Below are 24096 nucleotides of genomic sequence, written 5' to 3'. Positions count from 1 at the left end.
CGTTTCCAGGCTACTTGGAGACCGCATTCCACAGTGTCCGTGTTGGTGGGGTGGGGAGGCAAAGTTCAGCTTCCCAAAGGAAGGCTTACTCAGAGAACGCACAGATAGATGTGAGGAGTTACTGTGTGGTTGCCTTGTTAGGGGTTGGTTTTCAACCTGAGTAATGCTGAGAGCAGAAAATAGTAAATATCATAAGCCCTATTATCTGAGGTAAATGGATATCACTGAGTCTCATTTGGAGAGTTGAAAGAAAAGGTTTTCTAGGGCAAGGATCCCAAAGGGAGCTTCTGAAGTAGGGAAGGAAAGAGGTCCTTTGAGGGGGGGCAGTATGCAAATCACAGAGTAAATGCAGGGTCACTCAGCAGTTTAATGGATGCACTGCTTGTTAGAGATAAATATAAAGTATTTGACCTACCCACTTGTAAAATAAAGTAAGGTTCAAAGCAGAGTATCTGATTGAATAAGTATAAGGACACTAAAAATTCTACAGCATACCAGACAAGGAAAGGGCGTAGGAGCTCAGTTCAGTGTGGGGGGAGCTATGTGGAGGGATGAAAGGGGTGGCGGGGGAGAAGGAAGCAGCTCTAGAGCTAGAGAAGAGGAGAGCAGCAGGTGCCCACAGCTGCAGGAGGGTTCTGAGAGGGAGGGACCATGTCCCTTAGGTCCCTCGGACTGACATCAAATTACTAGGCCTCTTGTTACCAAAGGGAGGGGGTGGGGGCGGACGAGACACTATTACTAAATGGACCCCCACCTTCTCCCAGAGTCCCCCTGTACTAAGTTTGCCCTGCCTGCCACCAGGGAATTACAGTTCTCAGTGCCAAAGATTGGTGAAAAAGAAAGGAATTATTCATTCAAAAGTTTTACAGACTTAAAAGTAATGACTTAATGTCTTCGTTAAAATCCCAAAGTTCCTTAGAATCCCCACAAATGCACACAGTCCTTCCATCCCCCTTTGCCTGGTCTGGGGTACCATATCTCAGGAAAAGAAATAGAAGTCCATGGTTCAAGTAGCCCCAGTTCTTGCCACCAGTCTGTGCTCAGCTGGCAGGCCTTCGATGGTTCCCAGCACCATTATCTGTGTCGCCGGGATCTCCAGGTCTTAATCCAAACCCGTGCGGCCCCTTCTCCTGGCCCACCAGCAAGAGTCTTTTCACCCCTTTCCTTCCCGCAGCATCTCTCACTGGTGGCTCACTGATCCATTTTCCCGAAGTGCACCATTCGATCATAATAAGAACTGCCTTGACCCCAACCTTGACCCTCATACAGAAACACAAGTGGGCAAGAAAAAGTCAGTTTCTTTAGGATCTGAACTCCTGTACTACTTTTGGTTATGGCTGAAAATAATTTAACTCAGTAATGTGTAGTTACTGACAAATCACTCTTCATTACTTAATTTCTTAGCACCTTGGTTGATTTTCATGTTGATCTATCCTTGCACTCCCGTAGTAAATCTTAATTGGTTATGATGTACAATCCTCTCAAATGCTGCAAAATTTAGTTCACTAGTGTTTTATGAGGATGTTTGTATCAATTTTATAGGGGGCATTGGTCTGTGGTTTTCTTTTTATAGCGTCTACCTGCCTTTGATAACATGATAATGCTGCCCCCAGAGAATGAACCCCAAAATGCTTCCTCCTCTTCAATTTCTGGGAAGAGTTTCAGGGCAGGTGTCAAGCTCTTCACGCTCTGGCAGAGTTCACCAGTAAGGCCACGTGGCCCATGTGTTTGTTGGGAGAAAGACCACAGTCCTGTCCGTCATCAGGTGAATGGGACCCATCCCGGTCCTGTGGGCACGATGTCAGACTCTCTGCCTGGATCCGCCCTCTCTCAATAACTTTCAGAACCCAGGCTGTTTGCCCAGTTGGGGTATGGTGAGAGGTGGTCAGCCTCGCTCTGTTTTAAAGAAGAAATGCCAGAAATTTATTCTATCTCTAGGAAAGGTACTACTGAGTCACTGTTTGGGCCATTGCCACATAGTGTCACTGGCGATATGGCCTGGAATGTGCTGAACTTGGCAGTGCGTGGTGCCTGCACAGCCTGTCTGCGCCCTGCTCAAGAACAGCTGACAACTCCTTAGTAAAGCCTTGCACAATCTTTGGCTGACATCTAAAACTTTTATCAGTAATATCAATAGTTAAAAGGATGCAATTTACTTCATGTCATGAATAATGCAATTTTAAAATAAAACTGCTACTCTTTGAAATGCATCCATTGGAATCTAACCATATGAGACCCACTATCATCCATTTAAAAAAAATCTTTTCCAGTTTTATTGAAAAATAATTGACACACATCACTGTATACATTTAAAGCATCCGGCATGATGGTTTGCTTTACAGAGACTGTGAAATGATATCATCCATTTTTAAAGTGCATGGACAATCCCTTTTATTTTACATCATTCCTTTTTACATGGAAATTACATTGCATGTGGACGGACTCCTAATCAGGTGAGATACGGTGACACTGGTTTTGGGTGGGTCCCGGTGCAGTGGCTGCTGCCAGTATAAGAAGAGACACCCAGGACGGTCGTGTAAAAACACTGACAGAACTTGAACGCACAAGCCAAGGAGTACTAGGGACCCCCAGAAGCTGGAAGACGCAAGAAGAGACCCTCTCCTAGGGCCGTCAGAGGGAGCATGGGCCCGAGGATACCTTGATTTAGATGTCTAGCTTCCAGAAGCATGAAGTAATACATTTCATTCATTGTAGGCTGCAGTTTGGGTACCTTGCGACAACCATCCTATTTGCGAGTGGAAGATGAGTCCTCTCTTACACTCTCCTGTCTACATTTCCGAATTATGACTACAGAAGGAATCTAGTTCTTCAGCAACTTAGAATACTTTTCCAAAAGTAAAGATGAGCATGATAAGAATAACATTGTAAATCAAAATGAATGTTGACCATTCAGTTTAATGCCCTGGATTTCAAAAACAATTCTCTTGTATGAAGTACAATTCATGCACATGGTTTCTTAAGTGATCCTCCCGGGGTAGATGAAACATCACCGAGGCAGTTTCAAAATAGGATTTTGTCCTGCAGTAACGGCTAATGACTGACATGTGCAGGGGTGGCTTTTATTAGGCTTGGGTCAGGGGAAGACTTAAGGAAGTGATGACAACTTCTCCTGAAAGTCTGGGCAATGCAAAATAAGGGCAGGATTATTTCCAGGAACAGAGAGGCTGGTTTCAGAAGTGATCTGATGGGAAGTGTGTGGCGATCACATGGGCTCAGCAGTCTGGCTCAGAGACTCAATCTCAGCAAATCATCTCTCCCCAGAAGTAAAGGAACCTGGCAAACCTCCGTTGTCAATAAGTCCCTGCTCTGACCCTGTGCCAGAGACCACCCGCTCAGCCTACCACTAAGTCCTGGAAAATAACCCAGAGCCCACTGCACAGAGAATGGATTACTGAAGAAGCCTTAACAACGTGATGTGAAAACACACAACTATCTCATAATTCAGAACGAATCTTCAAGAAGCGTTCATGAAATGTAGGCAGCTAACAATCAGTTATTCCTGCTTACTGCTGGATTTGGTGCACAGAGAAAAATCTCTTTCTATTCCAAAGATGCACAGGTGGAACATTGACAGAGCTCCTTAACAGAAGACATGCCTCTCTGGGCCCAGAGGAGGTTGTGAAGAGTGAAGGGTAGAAATGGAGAAGCAAAATAAAATCCCCAGCACACCCACCACCCTTGTGATCAGATTTCTTTTTCTCTCTGGAACTTTGCATCTCTGTTGTTATTCCACAGACAGGAATCAACAATAGTTACATTGCCATTCTATAAAAAGCACATGCAAATAGATAAGGAAATGTCATGGATCCAAAAAAGGGCAAAAAATGTCTTTTTTTAACAAAAGGAGAGATTCAACTAGAATACAGATATAAAATAAAGCAAGAATGGATTTGAACTTTGGCCCTGCCAAAAATAAAACTTTTTATTAGAATACTGGAAGCAGTTAGGATAAAGAGGAAAACCACAGAAGGGTAAGGAAGCCATGGAAAGCTTAGTGAAATCAGGAGTCGTGTTAGGTGACTGTGTTAGATAGTTGGGCTGGTGGTACCATGGTGGTCCACCTGTATGTCAGGAAACAAAATAGGGCACTGTTTTGCCCTATTTGGGGAAAAGAAATGTGGCTAGACAAAGCAGTGGTGATGAAAGAAAGCGAAGACCATGCATCCTGGCTTCATGGTATGAAAATGAGAGAGAGAGAGAAGCTGCCCTTGAGAAAAAATGAAGGGACATGTCATCCTGGGGAAAACCCATATTCCAGATAGAGCGAGGCGGAAGAAGGACAGCCCTTGGAAATGGGAGAGCCTACGCTGGCATTTCTGGACAACAGAACAGGAATACCAAGATGATTCGAAGAGCGAGTTGTAAAAGATCACCAGAGGCAGGGTTGGATTCAGTTGAAATATGAAATAGGATGACTGTCTTGAGTGGTGGTGGAGGTAGTGTGAATCTGTCTCAGTCTTCCATTACATACCTACACTGGAGACCAATTCCCTATCGCCTTTTTACATCTTACTGGAGTCAGTTTCCCTCAGGGAAAGTTAAAGCAAGTTAATTAACCCTGTCCCGACGTTACTCAACGCGTCCATATCTCTAGCTCTATCAGTGTCCGTAGAGATTCTAGAGAACACAGTAACTGGCAGACATTCTATTATTTGGTGCTTGAGGAATCTTCTCCACTCATGGGTTGTCCTGCAGACCGGCACAACCACATTCTTAGTAAAAAGGAGAAAATAAATTGTCCCCTGTAATTTACAACTTAACAATGCTCTCAGATATCTTCACGCCCTTCACAACTTTGGGAAGTATTTCTTAACCAACCAACAAACATACTCCAAATAGCAGGTTAGCACCTGAAGCTGTAATTTCCTCTAGGGTGTTATTGGGTTCCTGGATTCCTGTCTGTGTATATTTCAAAAATACCCAAAGACATATGTCGGCAAGTATTCACATGCAAAAACTTCAGAGAACTGCTGAGTCTTCTGTGACTCTGAGGTGAGGTTGCCATAATCTAGTCTCTTACAGGCCAGAAGCACTTTTCAAGTGCAGGGAAAAAAGTGTGAAGTGGCTGCTGATTGGCACTAACCCAACTCCACAGTTAAACAAACACCTGGTCCTTATCCACCGGCGCCCCTTCCTCAGACCCGACCTCTGCATGAGGAATCCTCACAGCCGAGGGTCAGGAGAAGCCAGCACTAGTCAGAGGTTTCCTTGGAGGCCAGTTTATCCTACCTTGTGACACTGTTCCTTCCTGCGTGTCCAGGCCGAGCTATTCTGTCCAATGGGAGTCAGGTCCCCCTCTTTCCGAGCCCAAATAAACACATCCTGCTCTTGCTCCAGGAACTTCAGTGCTATCCTGGTGACAGTGGCCGATGATACAACATTGACTGAAAACTTATATTCTTCATGCGTGACATTTTTTATTTCTTGTCATTTTCTTCTATCTTTGGACTTCCTCCTTAATCGAAATTCCACTCCTCTACAAAGGCCCTCTCACCCCACCCAGTCTCAACTCAGGGATCATTCATGTGACGGTGCCATTCAGGGATCACTGTGCCCACCTGGACCGAGGACACCTAAGAGCAGCAAGGGGTGGGGCGGGGGGGAGTGATGTAGAAAATCAAGGAGTTTTGCAAAGGTCCTTTTCTCTCCCTGCCTCCTACCTTCATCCTCTCTGCCTCTGGGACCCTGTTGTAGGTTAATCTTCCCATGAATTCCTCTGTGTGTCTGTGTGTCTGTCTGTCTGTCTCTCTCTCTCTCTCTCTCTCATTTTTACATTTACTTGTTTTAAATTTTTTTTCAATTACAGCTTACATTCAATATTATTTTGTATTAGTTTCAGGTGTACAGCATATTGGTTAGACAATCATATACTTTACAAAGTGTTCCCCCTGGTATTTTCAGTACCCACCTGGCCCCATACGTAGTTATTTCAATATTATTGACTATATTCCCTATGCTGTACTTTACATCCCCGTGTTTTTAACTGCCAGTCTCTACTTCTCAGTTCCTCACTTTTTCACCCAGTTCCTTAAACCTGCTCCTCTCTGGTAGCCATCAATCCGTCCTCTGTATCTATATGAACTGTTTCCATTTTGTTTGTTCATTCATATTTTTCTTTAGATTCCACACATAAGTGAGATCATATGGTACTTGTCTTTCTCTGAGTGCCTTTTTTCACTTAACACTCTCGAGGTCTAGCCATGCTTTCTCGACGGCGGCAGTCCTGTTGCCCTGAGGCTAGAGACCCTGCTAATGGCTGACACCTGAGGAACCCACAGCAGGCACGAATGTGGGGGGGAGAAAGAGAAATCGGGACCCTCGTACAAATTCCCATCCCGCTCTAGTGGGACTGCGAGGCAGTCTTGCACTATGATCACCTGGATGTCATCAGATAACAATGATAATTTTTTAAATAAATAAAAATGTAAAAACCCAAACTCAGAGATAATGCAGAACAAATTGGAACTTGCCAGAGGTGGGGCATAGGGTGAAGGTGGCCAAAGGTATAAACTCCTAGTTATAAGAAAAATAAAACCCTGTCAAAATCAGTGTTTCCTGAATGTGTCCCAGGGACAGCTATCCTAATAAATTAAATTTTGTAAAAAAGGGTGAAACGTTTGGCAAGTTCCACATGCCTTACCTCCTTCTTGGAAAGGTATAAGGTACATCAGGCTGGGAGGGCTCTGAGAAGCTCCATAATGAAAGAGCTTCTTCAACTCTGCATAACACAGTAGTCTGACCTCAGAAGTGTCCCCAACTCTTTTCTCCCCACCATCTCTTGACATTTCATTGAACAGTCACTTTGTCTCAAAAAAAAGAAGAGGGAGAGAGAGAGAGAGAACCTGAAATTTTAATGGACAGCATGATTAGTACAGCTAATAATAACACTACATGGTATATTTGAAAGTTGCTAAGAGAGTACATCTTCAAAGTTCTCATTATAAGAAAAAGGTATAACTCTGTGGTAATGGAGGTTAACTCAATTTATTGTGGCAATAGAGGCAGGGGAGTAGGAAGCTGGAAAAATTCCTTGGCGAGGGGGATGGGGAGACAGGCAGCTAAATGCACTGGTCAGGCAATTCACAGCCAGACACAGGTTACCATGTTGAAAGGCGCCAGGTGCTTAGCAAGGGGCAAAATTGGTGTCTGACCTCACCCCCAGGGTGGCCGGTCCTTCCCTGGCATATTGCTGGTCACCTGGCATAGAGCCCCTGACCTTTTATATCATGGGTCGTGCGGTTCCGACTCTCCCTTGACCTTTCTTCCCTGGAGATAACATTTAGGCCTCAGCTGTTACTTCAGCTCCAGGAGAAGAAAAGCAGCAAAATCAGGTGCGCAATGCCAGGACCAGGGGTGATGACTAGTGACCACCCCCCAACCCCTGGCTGACCAGTCAGCAGAGACGATGACCCTGAAAGGACACACCTGAGAGAGCTGATGCAGACTCTATTGCGATCTCCCCTGAGACCTGCCCTAAAATCCCCACCTTTGGAAAGCCCATAAAACCCCTCAAGACAAAGAAACCGGCATTTCCCCCTTTTGGGGGGCACACCCACTCCAACCTCTTATTAGAGTGAATTTTCCTTCTCTGACACTTGACACCTGCAACAAGGGGAGCAGTGGGAAGCTGCAGCTCATCCTGGGCTAATCCCCCTGAACCTGTCTAAGTCCCCCTTTTCTCTGATGTCCCAGCGAGTTAGCGGCAGCCCTGCCTTGGCTCACCTCTTTCGTAGAACATTTCTAGAGAGCAAAGCAGCCCCGCCTAGGCTCTCTCCTGCTGTTTCTTCTATGCTAAGCCCTTCCTTCCCTCACTGCCCTTAGCTTTAAAGAACGTACTCTCAAGATCACCTGGACTCGTGTTGTGAAATATTTCCTACACTAAGTCGAGAAACCACACACTGGAGCTGGCCCTTCCCCTCTGGTGACAACCACCGTTTTTGCAATGTATGCATACAGCAGACCTTTTTGTGTGTGGTTACCTAAAACTAACGCAACGTTATACATCAGTTATATCTCAATTTTAAAAAAGAACATAAACAAAGAAACTTGTATGCAAGAGCTCACATGAGCATTATTCACAATGTCCAAAATGTGGACACTGCAAAAATGTCCACTGATTCATGAATGGTTAAAAAACTTGTGTTATGTCCTACAAAGGAATATTATTTAGCCAGAAAAAGAAAAGAAGCACTAATACATGCTACAACATGGTAAACCTTGAAAATATACTACAGGAAAGCAGCCCGATCCAAAAAAGCCACATACTATGCAATTTGTATAGATGAATTCATAGATTTGGGAGAACCGTGTGTGGGGTTTCTGGGAAGAGTGACAAAACTGTCCTGGAATTAGATCATGGTGATGCTTGCACAAGTTTGAAAAACAAAAGAGTGAGTCATACATTTATTTACAGGCAGCCTTATGACGTATAAGCAGAATAAATGAATGATTTATTTCTGCTTAATAAATGAAATATGTATTCATAGATTTGGGAACATAACTACACACAGGGTTTCTGGGAAGAGTGAGAAAACTGTCCTGGAATTAGATCATGGTGATGCTTGCAGAAGCTTGCAAAAAACAGTGAGTCGTACTTTTTTAAAAAATTTTATTTATTTATCTTTAGAGGGGAAGGGAAGGAGAGAGGAAGAGCAACATCAATGTATGGTTGCTTCTCGTGCATCCCCTGCTGGGAACTGGCCCCCCCCCGGAACTGGCCTGCAACCCAGGCATGTGCCCTGACTGGGAATTGAACCGTGATTGTCTGGTTCACAGGCCCGTGCTCCATCCACTGAGCTACACCAGCCAGGGTTCTGAGTCGTACATTTTTTAAAGGCATACATTTTTTCTTATGCTATATGAACGATGTGTTGAAAAGTCGGTCCACAGGACAGACGTCACTACCCCCATGGGATGTGAGCCGGAGGCCCGGAACAGCAGCCCCTGGCCACAGCCAGGCCTCAGACACAGTGTGCTCTGGGGAAAAACATTTTCCTTTTTCATTCCCTTCCCTCTCAAAGTCATTCATTCCTACTGAACCCCAGCTGGACAGAGCTGTGTGGGGAATGGGAGGGTTAAGCACAATTTGATTCTCTGTCTGAGCTCGGAGGGGTCACTCCATTCCATTCAGCACACATTGCTCGTGGTTGCCTCTAGCTGGAACCCTAAAAGGGGGACTGAAAACTAGGCCACCTCTCCTGGTAACTATGGGGCCCAAAGGAGAAGTGGAGGCTTAGTATTTGACACATGCCTGCCCTTTTCAGATTCGGTATGAAGACATTTTCTCCATTGTGAGTGCCAAAGAAAAGAGTTTTCTTTATGGAAACACAAAAGAATACCTCGTTTGAAGCCCCAGGTCTGTTCGACATAGTGCGGATAGTAGATACACATGCCATTCCTGAGCCAGGTTACCTGCCCAGGTATCTCACCTGGGCAGTTCACCACCCATAAAAACCTGAGCTTTTGTTCAACTGCTCTGTGCCTCAGTCCTATCAGCTGTGAAATGGGTATTACAAAAAGACCTGCCTCCATGGGTTGTTAAAGGCCTAAGTGGGCAAATACATAACACAGCTCATACACATCAACATTTTTAATATGATCCTGCCTCTGGGAACACCATACCCACAAAGAGAATAAGGCTCCGGCGATAACAAAATTAACCACGTCATCCAATGAATAGGTTTTCCTCAGTTTCTTAGACAGGCAGGGGACTCCACTCTCCAGCCCATGGGTCTGAAGCCGGCATGCTAAAGGGCAAGGTGACAAAAAAGTGTCATGATCCTGGAGCCTGAAACGACTTGTTTTCCTGTCATGGCTGTACCAGAAATGGCACAGAAAATGGCCCATTGGTATCAATGGTGGTTGTCATTGTGAGCGTGCTAACCTTGTGGGGTCACTGAGTTTCCCACTCACCTGGGAAAAGAGAAGAAACCTGGAGTGAAATTTGGGGGTCACAGGAAGCTAAAGCCTTCAGGGGGAGGAAGAGCATTGCTGCCCTCCACACATTGCTCAACATCTCGTCAGAAGTCGAGCGGTCCCCGCTATGCAGAACAACCGCCAAGGAGAGGGCTGGGTTGCGCAAGCCCTTTCACAACTCCGACTTGCAAATGTAAGTTTTTGGTTGTTTGGTGTTCGAAATGGGCCTGAAAGAACTCACCACCAACAGGAGAAAGGGGTTTTCTAAGGGTTAGTTCTGGGTGGGTGTAGCTGGGGGAAGGGAAAGAAGCTGGGACTTGGACTTTATTCTCCTTGGTATCAGCAAGGCATCTGTATGCGTCTCCTTTGATCCAGAAGTATCCGTGACTGCAGACCCACAAAAAGGAAGTAAACAGAACAATGATCGTGTCTTTACTCATAAAAATTTCGTGCTCATGGCCAAGAGCTGGTCTGGCTGAGAGACAAGTGTTGAATGATTTGCAATAACAACTATTTAAAGGCGGGGCAGGAGACGTGTATATATTCAGGATCTTACCCTTCACCATGCACAGACTCCCTGCCCACCTCCTTTCTCCAGGAACTTGGGTAAGTGCTCCAGCTTAACGCCATGGATCATTTGGGGAAATAATAGCAATCATGTGTTTTCTGTTCTGCATGAACTGAAATATTTTATTCTGGATGAGGGGATTTTACTTCTGCCGGGGCAAAATGCCAACACCTTCTTCATCTTTGTCCTTTAACAAATGTATTTACCAGTAAAATGAACATGCATGCTCTTAGGAGCATTTGTGGAGAGTGGCTACCACATAGCCTTGAAGGAAAAGGCAGAGAGGTGCCTCGGGAGAGATGGCTGGATGTTGTCCCCATGGACCATGACTTTGTCCGTGTGGACCGTGACCTTGGCTCCTGTTATGAAGCCTTTTATATGCAGACACAGTGCAGCCAATTACAAAGGAAAGAGAGAGATGTTTTCTTACTTTCTCACAAAAATGCTCAAAGTAATCATTTTGCTAGTCTTTTAATTATGGAATTAATACATGTTATCTTATAGAAAATGTGGGAAGTAAAAAGAGCAGCTTGAGTTGCCAGAATCCTAAAACCCAAATAGAAGTCATTTCTTTAAGAAAAATTCATCACACATGGAAACCCTCTGTTTGGTGAAGTCACTCTATAATAAATCTGCTGCTTTTTTCCAGGGGCGTCGGTTCACACCAACACCACCATGACATCCCTCAGTGAAGCAAATACCCGCTTCGCATATGATCTGTTCCAACAGTTGAGAAAATCCGAGAAGAAAAATATCTTCTATTCTCCGCTCAGTGTCTCAGCAGCCATAGCCATGACTTACCTAGGGGCCCAAGGAACCACTGCATCAGAAATTCAGAAGGTATGTGTCAGCTCTCTTCACACTGACCAGCGGGGGCTGGTCACTCTGTTGGCTTGTGCACAGAGATGGCCACAGGTCTGGCTGTGCCCACGGGTAGCACAAGAGCAGCAAGTATTCCCATGACTGGCCCAACTGCTTCCTTATGCCCGGACTTCCTCTGGGAGCTGGGATGAAACCCCTACCATCGCCCAACAACCAGAGGTGAGGCTTAAACGAAGAATTATGGGTAGAAGGGATGCGTTGACTCGAATCCATGGGAAACATCATCACATGTGTCCTCAGCAATGAATGAATGTGAATTGAATTCTTTGAAGTGGTTGGTTATAGCCCAGCTTGGCTGTGTTTTCTCAAGGAGCAAACTCTTACACAAATGTTTTCTTTATTCTTTTTTCTTTGCCTTGGTTTGGTTTGGGGGGTTTGTTTTGTTTGTTAGTTCAGAATTTAGTTTTTGTTTTCTTCTCTTCATCTCCTCTGATGTAGACGGATTGTGTGAGTAAAGTTTTATTGTCCCACTTGCTCTCTGTTCCAGGCTCTTCACTTTAATGAAGTCACAGAGAAAACAAAAGGAGGAGCCACGACGGTCCCTGTGAGTCACTCAGCACTTGGGTCTAGAAGGAGCCCGAACTGTCCAAGAGAGTCATTGTTTAAACTGGGAATTTCACATAAACTATCAAAAGTCCATTTTTTAGCGGTAATCTTGGGAAAATAGACTGGACGGGCAGCATTGCTTTTTACTCCATATGACATATTTATGTATTTCTTTTTTAAAGGTTTTATTCATTTATCTTTAGAGGGGAAGAGAAGGAGAGAAAGAGAGAAATATCAATGTATGGTTGCCTCTCGTGTGTCCCGCGCTGGGAACTGGCCTGCAGCCCAGGCACGTGCCCTGATTGGGAATCGAACCTCGATCCCTCAGTTCGCGGGCCCACGCTCAATCCACTGAGTTACACCAGCCAGGATGAATTTATTTCATATTTTTGTTTTCCTGAGGGGAGGTCAGCATTGTGATTAAGCGCACAGGTTCTGCAACCAAAATGCTGCTCCTCACACCTGGTGGCTGTTGGCAAAATACAACTACTCTGAGCCATGAATTTAGCAGCAATAAAAGATCTGCCTCTATTCATGAAAATACATTCTAAACATTGCAACAATGCCTGAATTATAAGAAACCTTGCTAGAAATGTGTTATTATAGAATAACAATAGTTCTAGTAATCACAATAACATTGCTAAAAATAACAATTTTAATTAACTCATAAACGGGATTAAGAAAATAAAGGTACACCCGAGTATTTGGAGAAAATGACTGTATGAGATAATATGGCTCATAACCTTAATAGTTCAAAGCTCTAAACTAGCAAGTGGAAGGTTCTGGATTCAGAGGAGCCTAGTTTCAAAAATTGGCTCTGTGACATTATGTCTCCTTGGAGAAGTTATTTAATTCTCTGTGCTTCTTGTTTTCAGCTGAATTAGACTAAAGATTCAGAAACAGAGATGTTACAGCTCTTAGTAATGCCCCAGGCACACACCGTTCCTACTCCTGGGCTATGACCATTACGAGTCAAGAGCCTAGACCACAGTCAGTGGTCTTAGGAGCTAACACTGCCAAGCAGTGTAATAGGGCTTCGTGTCAGAGCATATTAAAGTATACAAGGTTAGCATTCTCATACCACTGAGGGCTGTTAGACATGGCATGCGGTCTAGTCCTTAAGGAGCCTAAGTTTAGCTGGGAAGCTAAGCTTAACCACTGAATCCATCAAAACACAACCCAATAGTGAAATGGTGCTTCCTCTGTAGTTTGTGGGAGAAAAGAGTCGAAAGAAAAAAATTCCAAATGATTAAATAGAAGGATTAGGAAGGATATTTGAGGTGCCATACGCTGAATATCAGAGGATAACAACTCTAGTCACCCCGTTAGCTATGGCACTAATAGAGTTCAGTACGTGGGTTTAGTACTTGCGTTGACAGAGAATTCAGCAAGCTCACTTTTTGATGTTTGAAGGTTAAAAAGTTGGGGAACGTACACCAGCAATTTCAAAAGCTTCTGACTGAACTAAACAAACCCACTAATGCCTATGAGCTACACCTGGCCAACAGGCTCTTCGCAGAAAAGAAGTTTTCGTTTCTTCAGGTGAGTTTCATGGGTCCGCCACACCTCCCATCTTCGTCCTGGATCCTCTGTCCCCAGTGACCAAACTGGGGACAAGAGTCCCTTGAGGACTTACATAAGAAAAAGAAGATGAAAAATATTAACAGTGAAAGGACAGCAAATTCACAGTTATTAACCACACCTAAAACAAAAGCAAATCAAGAGGACAGCTAGATCAGGAGTGGAACTATAGAAATGAAGAACACATGGAGGGTTAGCAACAGGGGAGTGGGAGGAGGAGAAGGGGGGAGAAGGTACAGAAAATAGCATAGACAGTAGGTAGAAAATAGATAGGGGGGAGGGCAGAAATAGTAGGGGAAATACAGAATCTAAAGAACTTGAGACACGTGGTTATAAACTAAGGGGGGGAGAAGGTAGGGGAGGGAGTGTGCGGGTGGAGGGGAATGAAGGAGGGGGAATAGAACAACTGTAATGGTATAATCAATAAAATATATTTTAAAAAATTAGTCCCTTGAGCTTGGCTGACCGCCCCACCCTGGGCATCATTTACTCAGGGTATGTCTGGATCCCCCCCCACAGACAGCCCTGTCCCCCAGAGTGTCCCAGAGCCTGACAACTCACCAGTAGAGTGTGGGTTCGGGGGTGAATTTACCTACTGTGTTTGGTCGTGATTACACATAATTCATTTTGGGGATACACAGTAGCTGATAAATTAATCCCCCCTTTCTTCCTTCCCACATCAAAGGAATACATGGACAATGTTAACACATTTTACCTAGCCGGTATGGAAACTGTTGACTTTGTAAATGCTGCAGATGAAAGCCGAAAGAAGATCAATTCCTGGGTGGAAAGCCAAACAAAAGGTACAGTCTGAGAGGGTCACCCCTGAAAAGCCACTCTGCATCTCCACTCAGGGTGCATGAACCGTGTGCCTGGCACTACATGGGGTACCAGGATGGGGGTCCAGTGAGCTCTCAGAGAGGCTGCAGGAGGACACTGCAGATGCTGGGATGGTCCAAGTTCATGTGGAGAGAAACGAAGGGACCCAAGAGAGCACACAGGACCAGCTACGTGGAAACACAGCTGGAGATTGACAGCTGGAGATCTTTGCAGACCCCAGGTCTCTGCTCAGATCCCATCTTGGGTCCATATCTATTATTTCAAGCCAGAGGCTCAACTTCTGGATTGTGATCCTTAAGGGAAAATATTGGAAAGGGAGCCCTTGTCCTTTGTTCACTGGAAAACAAAAGGCTCTCCTATAAATTCCCTGTCGCCACCCGCCCAGCCTACTTGGCCTTCCCCACTGTTTCTCCCCCGACCCCAGCACAGAGCTTGACAAGGGCTCCATCCTGCGAACCCTGTCCTCCCTGACACCTGCAGTCTAGGCTAAACCTACAACAGTACGACGTGGCAAAAGAAGGGGACCCCCAGGGGATGGTGGCTGACTGTCCAGAGCACGTGTTGGAGATTACCAAGCTCCCATCCCTCACTCTAAAGAATATTCAGGCCCTACTTCCTCTGAGTGGTGAGCCTAAATTTGAAAAAATAGAAAGGAGGGAAGGAAGAAAAGAAGAAGAATAGAGTGGGAAGGCGCAGGGAAGGACGGAGGAAGAAAAGGAGGGAGGAAGGGAGGGAGGCAGTGTCTGTGTTGGGAGTGCAGCTCAAACCAGCTCACCGGTATTCAGTGTTGGAGGATCGAAGGCGCCCACAGAGACCCTGAGCACCTTCCAAATCATCAGAAGGGTTGTTGTCTCCTCCACGGGGAAGACTCCGTCAGGCTGGGGCCATGAGAAGAGCGGTACCTCGTGGTCTTTGGCCGTGGAATCCTGAACAACGTGGTGACTAGTGTGAATAACTAATGACCACTCTAACTTTCAAAACATCTTCCAGATATATCACCTGTGTCTTTCATGACAGACCTTTGTTTTTCTTTCTTTTGTAGAAAAAATCAAGAACCTCTGTCCTAAAGATTCTATTAACAGTGCCACCGTTCTGGCTCTGGTGAACGCCATCTACTTCAAAGGGCAGTGGAGTGAAAAATTTAATCCAGAATTAACAGAGCAGGGTGAATTTTGGCTCAACAAGGTATTGCCTGTTATTTCTTTCTAGACCAAAACATAGCTATACATGGAATGCTCCGTTTCAACATATCTTTGATTAATGTACAGCTGCAGGGAGAAAATAGAATTTGTCACAGCTGGCTTTTCTTTTTACTTTATTTTAGTAAGAAACACTTAAAAAACTCACCTCTCCAATTCACAAATGTCCCAGGTTATCTCTTAGAAAAAGGATGATTTGGGTATCTCAATAACATGATCTTTTCTTCTTTGATTGACGTCTCCCTTGGCATTTGCTTGCCACACTAACTCACCGCAGGACACAAGCAAGCCTGTGCAGATGATGAAGAAAAAGGGTCTCTTTAACTTCTCCAAGCTAGAGGGCATGGCAGCGAAGATCCTGGAGATACCATACAAAGACAATGACCTGAGCATGGTGCTGCTGCTGCCCAATGAAATAGATGGTCTCCAGCAGGTAAGATCTCATGCCCTCCATCCTTCCTTCCATCGCCCACTGTCCTGGTAGGACAGCACTGGTGTGGGCTGTTTGCGGAGGCCCCGCCCACAGCTCGTGGGTGGTGTCCAGTGGGGCTCAAGAACTATTACATTGTGTCTTCTCAGCATACAGCCCAAGGAGGACCTGGCCTTCTGTCGTGTCCCAAAGTAAAAAACAAATGAATACATATCTTACGTATCACAATGTGATATGGAGGAAGATAATAGAAAGCTTTCTCATCACGGATCCTGTTCATATTCCAATGAAACCATTAGTGTTAGTTCAGAAAAATACATATATACACACCTTGGCACACAGACAATTTTATAACCATGAGAAGCACTGGTTATGCACTGGTTCCAGTTTGTCCATGTGAAGACCCAGAAACTAAGACTTTGATGTAGGTGATGCATGGAGAATAACAAGTTCCCATAAACAAAAGCAGGCAAAGCGAAGCGCCAGCAGGTACCGTTTCTCACCCTGAACCACAGTGGGTTCCTGGGCCGGAGACAAGGAGATTTACCTTGATGTTCGCTTCTCAGTTTGGAAGCGGTCTACCGCTAGGAGGAGCTCAACGTCACTTGGAGTCTCGTTCTTGTGGGGGGAAAAAAGGGCATTTTTCTGGTACCATTGTTAGGATGATTTAAGAGAATGTGTAAAAATATCAGTAACACTATCTGGCGTGTTGAGGACATTCCAAAAGCGGCCGCCTGCAATTACTGCAATAGCCAGTGATGCTGCTGACGTGGCAGCGAACTTGCCACACTCGAAATACAACATATCGTGGGGTGACACCGGCCCCGGGAAGCCCGCAGGAACCGCCACGTGGGGGGGACATGTGAACAGCCGTAACAACCGCGGGCGCCCCACTCACAATCTTCCTCACCAGTGACATCAGGAACCCCCATCCTGGGGTCCACCCTGTGCTGGCAAATCCAAACAAGGCAAAAGCTTTGGGATCAAGGTAGCTCAAAATAATGAAAAAATCAAAACAAGAAACAATGGTGTGGCTTTGCATTGCCAACGGTTTAGCTCAGGACTGGTGCATAGTGATTGCGTAAAAAATATTAATTCCCTAAGAAGATATGTTGACTGTCAATTTAATGGTAGTATTATGTAACTATAGCTATATGGAAAGTGTTCACAAATAAGTCAAACAACAAATAAGGAATAAAAATAAGTTATATGTTATGAATTGTAAAAAAAACATACAAAAGGCCATTAACTAGAAAAGACTATTTAAAATTGAAACAGGCAGTGCACAGGCAGTAAAGAAATGGAGATGTATAGTTCATCTTTTGCAAAATAATTTTATTTAATGGTCCTGTTGCATTTATATATATATATATAAATATATATATATACACCTACATGCATATATGTAGATACATACATGTACATATATGCAAATATATAAAATACAGAGGGTTCAGCTTATTAGACATAATATATATTGATGGATTACTGTGTATTATATAATATGTAACTGAATCGCCTGTGTTTATATTTGCTGTAACATTTCAATCCAATGTTGAATGGTGTTGTGTCCACTGAGAACCCAGTCAAGTCATCTGTTAAGTTCTTTATCGTTACAGCTGGAAGAGAAACTCACCGCTGAGAAATTAACAGAGTGGACGAGCTCACAGAATAAGAGCAGGACAACGGTGGCTTTGCGCCTCCCTCGCTTCAAGGTGGAAGAGAGCTACAACCTGCAGGAGGTGATGAGCGCCCTGGGCATGGTGGCCGCCTTCAGTCCGCGGGACGCCGACTTCTCTGGCATGACAGGAAGCCAGGAGCTCGTGGTGTCCAAAATCCAGCACAAGTCCTTTGTGGAGGTGACGGAGGAGGGCACAGAGGCCGCAGCCGCTTCCGCCATTATCATGTGTAAATCTGCATTACTATTTGTTGAAACGTTCCATTGCGACCACCCGTTCCTGTTCTTCATCAAGCACAACACCACCAACAGCATCCTCTTCTTTGGCAGAGTCGCTTCCCCTTAGACCCGAGCAGCCGCTGTGGCCTCGCAGGCACGTTCACAGAGTAAACCCAGCCCCCAGGTGCAGGGAACCGAGCCTCTTCGGTTTCCCTCTCCCACCTCCGGCATCACTGAGAATGGGATGCTGGAAACATAATCTCTCTCTCTCTCTCCACGCCCCCCACCCCATGGCATGTAAATGTATTTTATTTCCCTATGATAATTCCACCTCTGGGACAAAGAGAATATTTCAAGACACTAGCTTCTAAATTTAAAATAGCATGTCTGCTGTCCACAAAAATTATATCTGCTATTCAAATATATTAACCTTACACCTACATTGGTTTAAATGCAGGCGATACCTGGGACCCTTGCATGTTTAATCTTCTTTTATTTTATGAAATGCATCACCAATAAAAGGATGACTTATCCATGTTATTTGTTGCTTCATCTTCATCAAAGGTGAAAGCCAAGCCCCACGAATTGTCTCGTCGTGCGAATCAGGGTCCCCAACCCCTGGCTGCAGACCGTTGCAGGTCCCTGGCCTGCTAGGAACCTGCCTGTGAGCCAAGCTCACCTGAGCTCCACCTGCTGTCTCCACATCGATGGTCCCCTCTCCCCCCCCCGCCCCCGCCCAGCGCCGCCATTTCTCAGTGAAGCTAGGGAAGCTCACCTGAGGTCTGGCTCCCCTGCCCAGCTCCCATCTTCCACGAAACTGGCCTGCCTGTGGTGCAACAAAGGTTGGGGACCACTGGTACCAATGAAAGGACACAACATGAAAAGATACTACCCTTTTCTGGGAGAAACCCTCCCTGTATAATCTCATCACTCCATCAGAAGGGGGCTCTGTCAGAATCACACGTGCCTTGTACCCACAGCACACACAGGGTCAGCCACTTTATGACGAAGGACTGAATGCTCAGTCACTCCATTTAAGTCACCCGGGAGCCTCTTATTCCTTCTACAGGGGCTCATTTCTATTTCTACTATAACAGACATAAAATCCAAGAGCTTCATCATCTGCCTCACTCTGGGTAGTGTAGTATAGGCCACTTAATAAACAATTATTCTGCACCTAATATGTACCATGCTGGATTAGGCAGTAGGTTGTAGATATAGAGAGGAAGGAAGGAAGGAAGGAAGGCTCCCAAAGGCCAGGCTAGGGAAACCAAATTCAGCACACAAGCAGGCCAGAGTTCAGAAAAAATGCCCTAATGTTGATGATCAAGACGGAGTTCGAAGTCTGGAACTGTAGTAGCAATATGAATATAACATATGCATGTAAGCACCTAACATTGGTCAGAAAATAGCTGGTGAGCAGTCAGAAAACTAGAACTCCGCAAAACATAAGGATCCCATAAACCAGGGGTGTCCAACTCATTTTCACCAGGAACCATATCAGCCTCGAGGTTGCCTTCAAAGGGCTAAAATAATTTTAGGACTGTATAAATGCAACTACTCCTTAACTATTAAGGAGTTGAAATTACATTCGGCCCTTTGAAGGCTGATGTGGCCCCCGGTGAAAATGAGTTGGACACCCTGCCATAAACCATTGCTGGGGGGAGTGGGGTATAAAAGGACTAAATGGTAATGGGAAAAAATACAATAAAGATTAAATCAAAAATAAATAAGTACATGGGAAAAACAAAAAGATAAAATGTGTATTTTATACAGGTAAAAAACTCAGAAATTCAGGGAGACATTTTGCAACAGACCCATAGACCAGGATTCACTAAAGTTTCTGCATTCCCAAGGGGCTGTGGGTGCTCTTCCCAGAGGGGGGGCTGTCCCAGGGCATAGAAACCCAGGGCCAGGCCCTCGTCTTCTGGACCCTCAACATCCGAGGCTGTGTTTGTTGTCTCCCTCCCTGCTAATGATGGCCCTAGTAGATAGAAACCAGGAACACTCATGCTCCAAAATAGCACCTAAGATGATTCACGTTTCATTTGGGATGAAGAATGCACTTCCTTCCCTTCTAAGAAGGAAGTTTTCACTGGTATTTCATGCCTAACAATAATTTTAAGAAAAGCAAAGCTTGCATTTTTTTAGTACACCCTAAGTTCAATGGTGATTCCACCAAAGTTCACCTTGGTCTGAATTGCACGTGACAAATGAAGGTTGTCTGCATGTTCACCGCCCTGCAGTAGTGTTTATTTCAGGGGCTGCGCATCAGTGACCTTGAAGGCAATGCCAAGGCAGCTGCTGCGGAGGATTCTGGGCTCCACATCCCGGGACTGATGAAGCCTGTCACAGCACTGGTCTTGTTCTGCAGAGCATGTTCCGGATCACACCAATGGTGGCACTGGGAAAGTCATCTTTGCCACCCCTAAACCGCACCCTCCAAATATACATCTGCACAAATAAGGCAGTCAGACCAGAGCTCAGAGGTCCTGGAATGTTCTGCTGATCCCCAGAGGAAGGCATGGAAAGGATGTTCATTTTAGAAGCAATTATTCTGCCCACACCTCTTGCAGTGAAAGCTGTTGGGTGTGGCAATGAGATACAATTTGCTAGGAGAAGCAGAAGGCATAACAAATGTAGGATCAAAAGTAAATATTTTCAAAACCCAGGGATTAGTCGGAGTGCGTTTAGTGAGTCAGAGCTTTTGAGCACCCTTGATGGGCTCAACAGACACACTGTGCACACTCACATCCAAATACTGGTGTGAAAATGTCAACCCAACAGTGAGGACAATGCCTCTCCCACCAGGAATCCACTCACAGTTTAGAGCTGATGAAATAACAGCTCAGATTCCAATATGGTGGCTAAGGACAGGGTGGCCACGATTTGGTTTTTGTTAGAGGATGCTACTGCTGCTGTTGGGGACGATGACAGTGGTGATGACCTTGGCAGCAATATGATGGCAATGGCAAAGAAAATGGCAGCCAGCATTTATCAGATGCATACACTGCTCCAGTGTCTTTAATAAATACACATTCTATTTATCCTCACAACAGCTCAGTAAAATAGGAACTCTTATAAAACCAAAGAAACGGAAGCTTAGGAAGATGAAACTAACCAAGGTCATGTATCTATTTCCAGAGCCCAGATTTGTATTCAGTTTGTCCAACCCTAAAGTTGCCACACAGAAGGAACATTTGGAAATGGGCAGCAATTCATTTTTTATGTTGTTGCTAAAGTAGTTGACCGCAATTCCCTCTGTATGTCTGGATTAATTATTTTCCATTATAACAAGATAGTGGACCATTTCAAGGAGTAGTCACCCATATAATGTCAGAAGTGATATTAGAGGTCATTTATACAATTTTCTTCATTAAGCAATAAACAACAAAATTCCAAAGAAAATAACTGCCATTCTTGAGGTCACAGTTAGGTCAGAGCAGAGCTGGGACAGGCACCTCTCGGCTGCACACCCGTGGCTCTTTACTTTGCTTCCTTCCCCACAAAGCTTGATATTTAATGTCACCTGTCCCGTTGCCCCTCAGACACTGATCTGTTGTCCTCCAAGTACACTGACCACACAGGCCCGGGGGTACCCATTCCCAGATGCACTTGCCCTTGGCTGGTAGAAACAAGCCCAGTCCTGATGGCACTGGAGTTCATGTCTAACTGATTATAGGCATTAGAACGTTCCCACTTTCATACTCCCCATCAGCCACTTGTCATTACGTGCTGGCTCTATGTCCCCTCAATAAGCTGGTGGTTAGAATGTTGTCTACAAGATGTGCAGGAACCTTAAACTAGTCAGGTTTTGTTGGGGACACTTGCATTCTCAGACTTTGATCTAGATGCCGAGGATGCAAAGATAGCCACAGTGAGCGGTGCAGACAGAAAACAGATACAACAGAGTTAGAAGCGAGCTCTCTGGGAGGACAGCTTTGGGCATGAGAATGGCTCTGTGTATCAGGATCGTTTCTCTTCTCTTTCACAAATACTAATAAGCAAGAAGAAGATGAGAAGGAGGAGGAGGGAAGGAAGAGAAGAAGGAGAAAGAGAAGAAGAAAAATATCCCTGTAAATTCCCTTTTCCATAAAAGTTAGAAGGCAGGTGTAATTCATGGTCTCATAATTCATATAAAGGCTGTGTGGGGTTCAGAGCTAGTCACCCAAATATGTCTTCTGTGGCGTGTGGACTGTTACCAGCTACAGGCAGCTGTAACCGTGGGCTCTGGAGAAACTTCCTTCGTCCCTCAGTTGCCTGGGAGAATTTGAATTGGGGGCCTTGTCCGTCATGGGATATTGTCAGAGACAACTTCTTTCGGCTTACTGTCCGTAGGACAGGACAATTTTCTACTTACTAAGCACATGCTCTTCGTATCATCCTGCATGGACCCTTTGAAGCCCCCAGCTCACCGTACCGCATCCCTAGCTCAGGATGTCTTAGAGCCCCGTGGGTCCTTCCTGTCCCGAACCTGTCTTGTGTGTGGGCTCCCTGACCCTCCCGTGTATGCAGGGTTCCCACACGTGTGTATGGATTAAATTTGGTTATTCCCCGCTCTGTCTCAGGTCTATTCGATGGTGAGCCCCGCTGAGAGACCTTGAGAGCAGAGAAAAGCTTGTCACTCCCCGACAGCTGAGGCTGCCCAGAAGGCCCTGGAGCCAGTAAGGGGAAAAGCATAAGGGTTGGCCAGAGAGAGCTCTGCAGCCGCAGATTTCAGAGGGTCTCGGCAAAAACACACTTCTCACAGGAATACAGAAAATAGCACAGTTTCTCTGGAAATAATTGGCCTGGGGCTTGGGCACTCCGGGCAAGCACTGGGAAGCTCAGGAGTGCAGAGGACATGAGTCACCTGATCACAGAGCCTTCCAGCTTCTGCTGTGATGGAGAAAACTGGAAGGAGTGTTAATTCCACCTGTACAGGGGGAAAAAGACAGAAAAATCTGAATAACACACAAATTCTTAAGCCCATCAGAAAGCTGTGGGTGCAAGGCCACCACCCAGCCTGAAATCTAAGGAAAGGCGATTGTTCCCAAGAAGAGACAGGACTGCAACACTCACTTGTCTGGAGCAGGACATAGGAGGAAGACAGGGCCCCAGACAAGTGCTGAAGGCCAAGTATGGGTAGCGGTGGTGTATATAACCCCCAGGAGCCTGAGACTCAGGGAATTTGGAGCCAAAGCAAGAGAGCTACATTGGGCTGGCTGGTAAGGAAGCCCTTGAGCTCCCCCCCTTGGCACCTACGGGGAAGTACAAACCAAGCAAAAAAGTCTTGACCAGACACAAGAACGCCCTTCAGCCGAACCCAAACCCTAATCACAATAAAAGCCTCCTGGAGCTCTGAGGCCAGGCGCCCTGCCATTCTCTCCCCAGAAAGCCTCATTATGTAGCTAATCAACCTCTTCCTCCTTCTTTGGTGCATATGTGGTACCATCAGTCTATCCACTCCATCTCCACGGGACGCCCACAACATCCCACTATAGGACATCGGTTTTTAATGCAATAAACACATGACATATTGTAGAAGGTATCCTTGAAATCTATAGCATCATATTAACCAATGTCACCCCAATAACTTTAATTAAAAAAACAAAAACTCACTGTAAGTATAAGGACACACTCAGGTTAGAATGAGAGGATGGAAGAAGACATACCATGCCAACACTAGTCATACAAAAGCCTGAACAGCTATATTATTAGACAAATCAAATTTCAGGAAGGACCATATTCAGGGATGAGAAGACGTTGCCATAGAGATCAGTAGAGGAACGGAGGGTCCAGAGACAGACCCACACAGACACCTGCCACGAAGTCGCCAGGGCAGTTAATTCATCGAGGGAAGAGTAGTCCTGCTGGAACAACTGAATGACCACATGAGAAACAATGAGCCCCAAGCCTTACTTAACAATATTTTTTTAAAATTAGTCATAGGTCTAAATGTCAACATTAATGCCATAAGTGTTCGAGAAGACAGGCTTAGCAAACTTGACATATGCGAAAAATTTTCAAATAAGACAGGAAACACATGGACAAATCGGACTCTGTTAAAATTTAAAATGGCTTAATGACACCAAAATTAAATTCATAAAGCTAACACAGAACATTTATTCAGAATACATCAAAAACAATTACAATTCAATAATAAGAAAACGATTTCATAAAAATGGGCAAAAGTAGTGAATAGACACTTCAAAAAAGAAGGTATGCACACACATGA

The 24096-nt window shown here is 45.0% G+C and overlaps 1 protein-coding gene across 2 annotated transcripts; it reads left to right on the top strand.

The window, feature by feature from the left end:
- The first annotated feature begins 10461 nt into the window (after positions 1-10461).
- On the top strand, positions 10462-18419 carry SERPINB3 (serpin family B member 3). 2 transcript variants are annotated; one of them, XM_037035486.1, is made up of 8 exons: positions 10462-10538; positions 11150-11344; positions 11874-11930; positions 13346-13474; positions 14199-14316; positions 15396-15538; positions 15830-15985; positions 17602-18419. In XM_037035486.1, the coding sequence occupies exons 2-8, from the start codon at positions 11180-11182 to the stop codon at positions 18004-18006; spliced, it is 1173 nt and encodes a 390-aa protein (XP_036891381.1). In that variant the 5' UTR covers positions 10462-10538; positions 11150-11179; the 3' UTR covers positions 18007-18419. The 2 variants fall into 2 exon arrangements, with proteins under 2 accessions (XP_036891381.1, XP_036891387.1); XM_037035492.1 differs by having other exon boundaries at positions 10471-10542; positions 11154-11344.
- The last annotated feature ends 5677 nt before the right edge of the window (positions 18420-24096 follow it).

The sequence above is a fragment of the Sturnira hondurensis genome, unplaced genomic scaffold (genome assembly GCF_014824575.4).
Source record: "Sturnira hondurensis isolate 20B ecotype Veracruz unplaced genomic scaffold, ASM1482457v3 Scaffold0001872, whole genome shotgun sequence".
NCBI lineage: Eukaryota > Metazoa > Chordata > Mammalia > Chiroptera > Phyllostomidae > Sturnira > Sturnira hondurensis.
This window is presented reverse-complemented; position numbering and strand designations above follow the sequence as displayed.

Bases quoted from the DNA above. Each gene is read 5' to 3' on its own strand.
- SERPINB3 (XM_037035486.1), top strand. From the start codon at position 11,180: ATGACATCCCTCAGTGAAGCAAATACCCGCTTCGCATATGATCTGTTC. The intron at 14,317-15,395 runs GTACAGTCTGAG...TTTCTTTTGTAG, and splicing joins GGTGGAAAGCCAAACAAAAG to AAAAAATCAAGAACCTCTGT. The intron at 15,986-17,601 runs GTAAGATCTCAT...TTATCGTTACAG, and splicing joins AAATAGATGGTCTCCAGCAG to CTGGAAGAGAAACTCACCGC.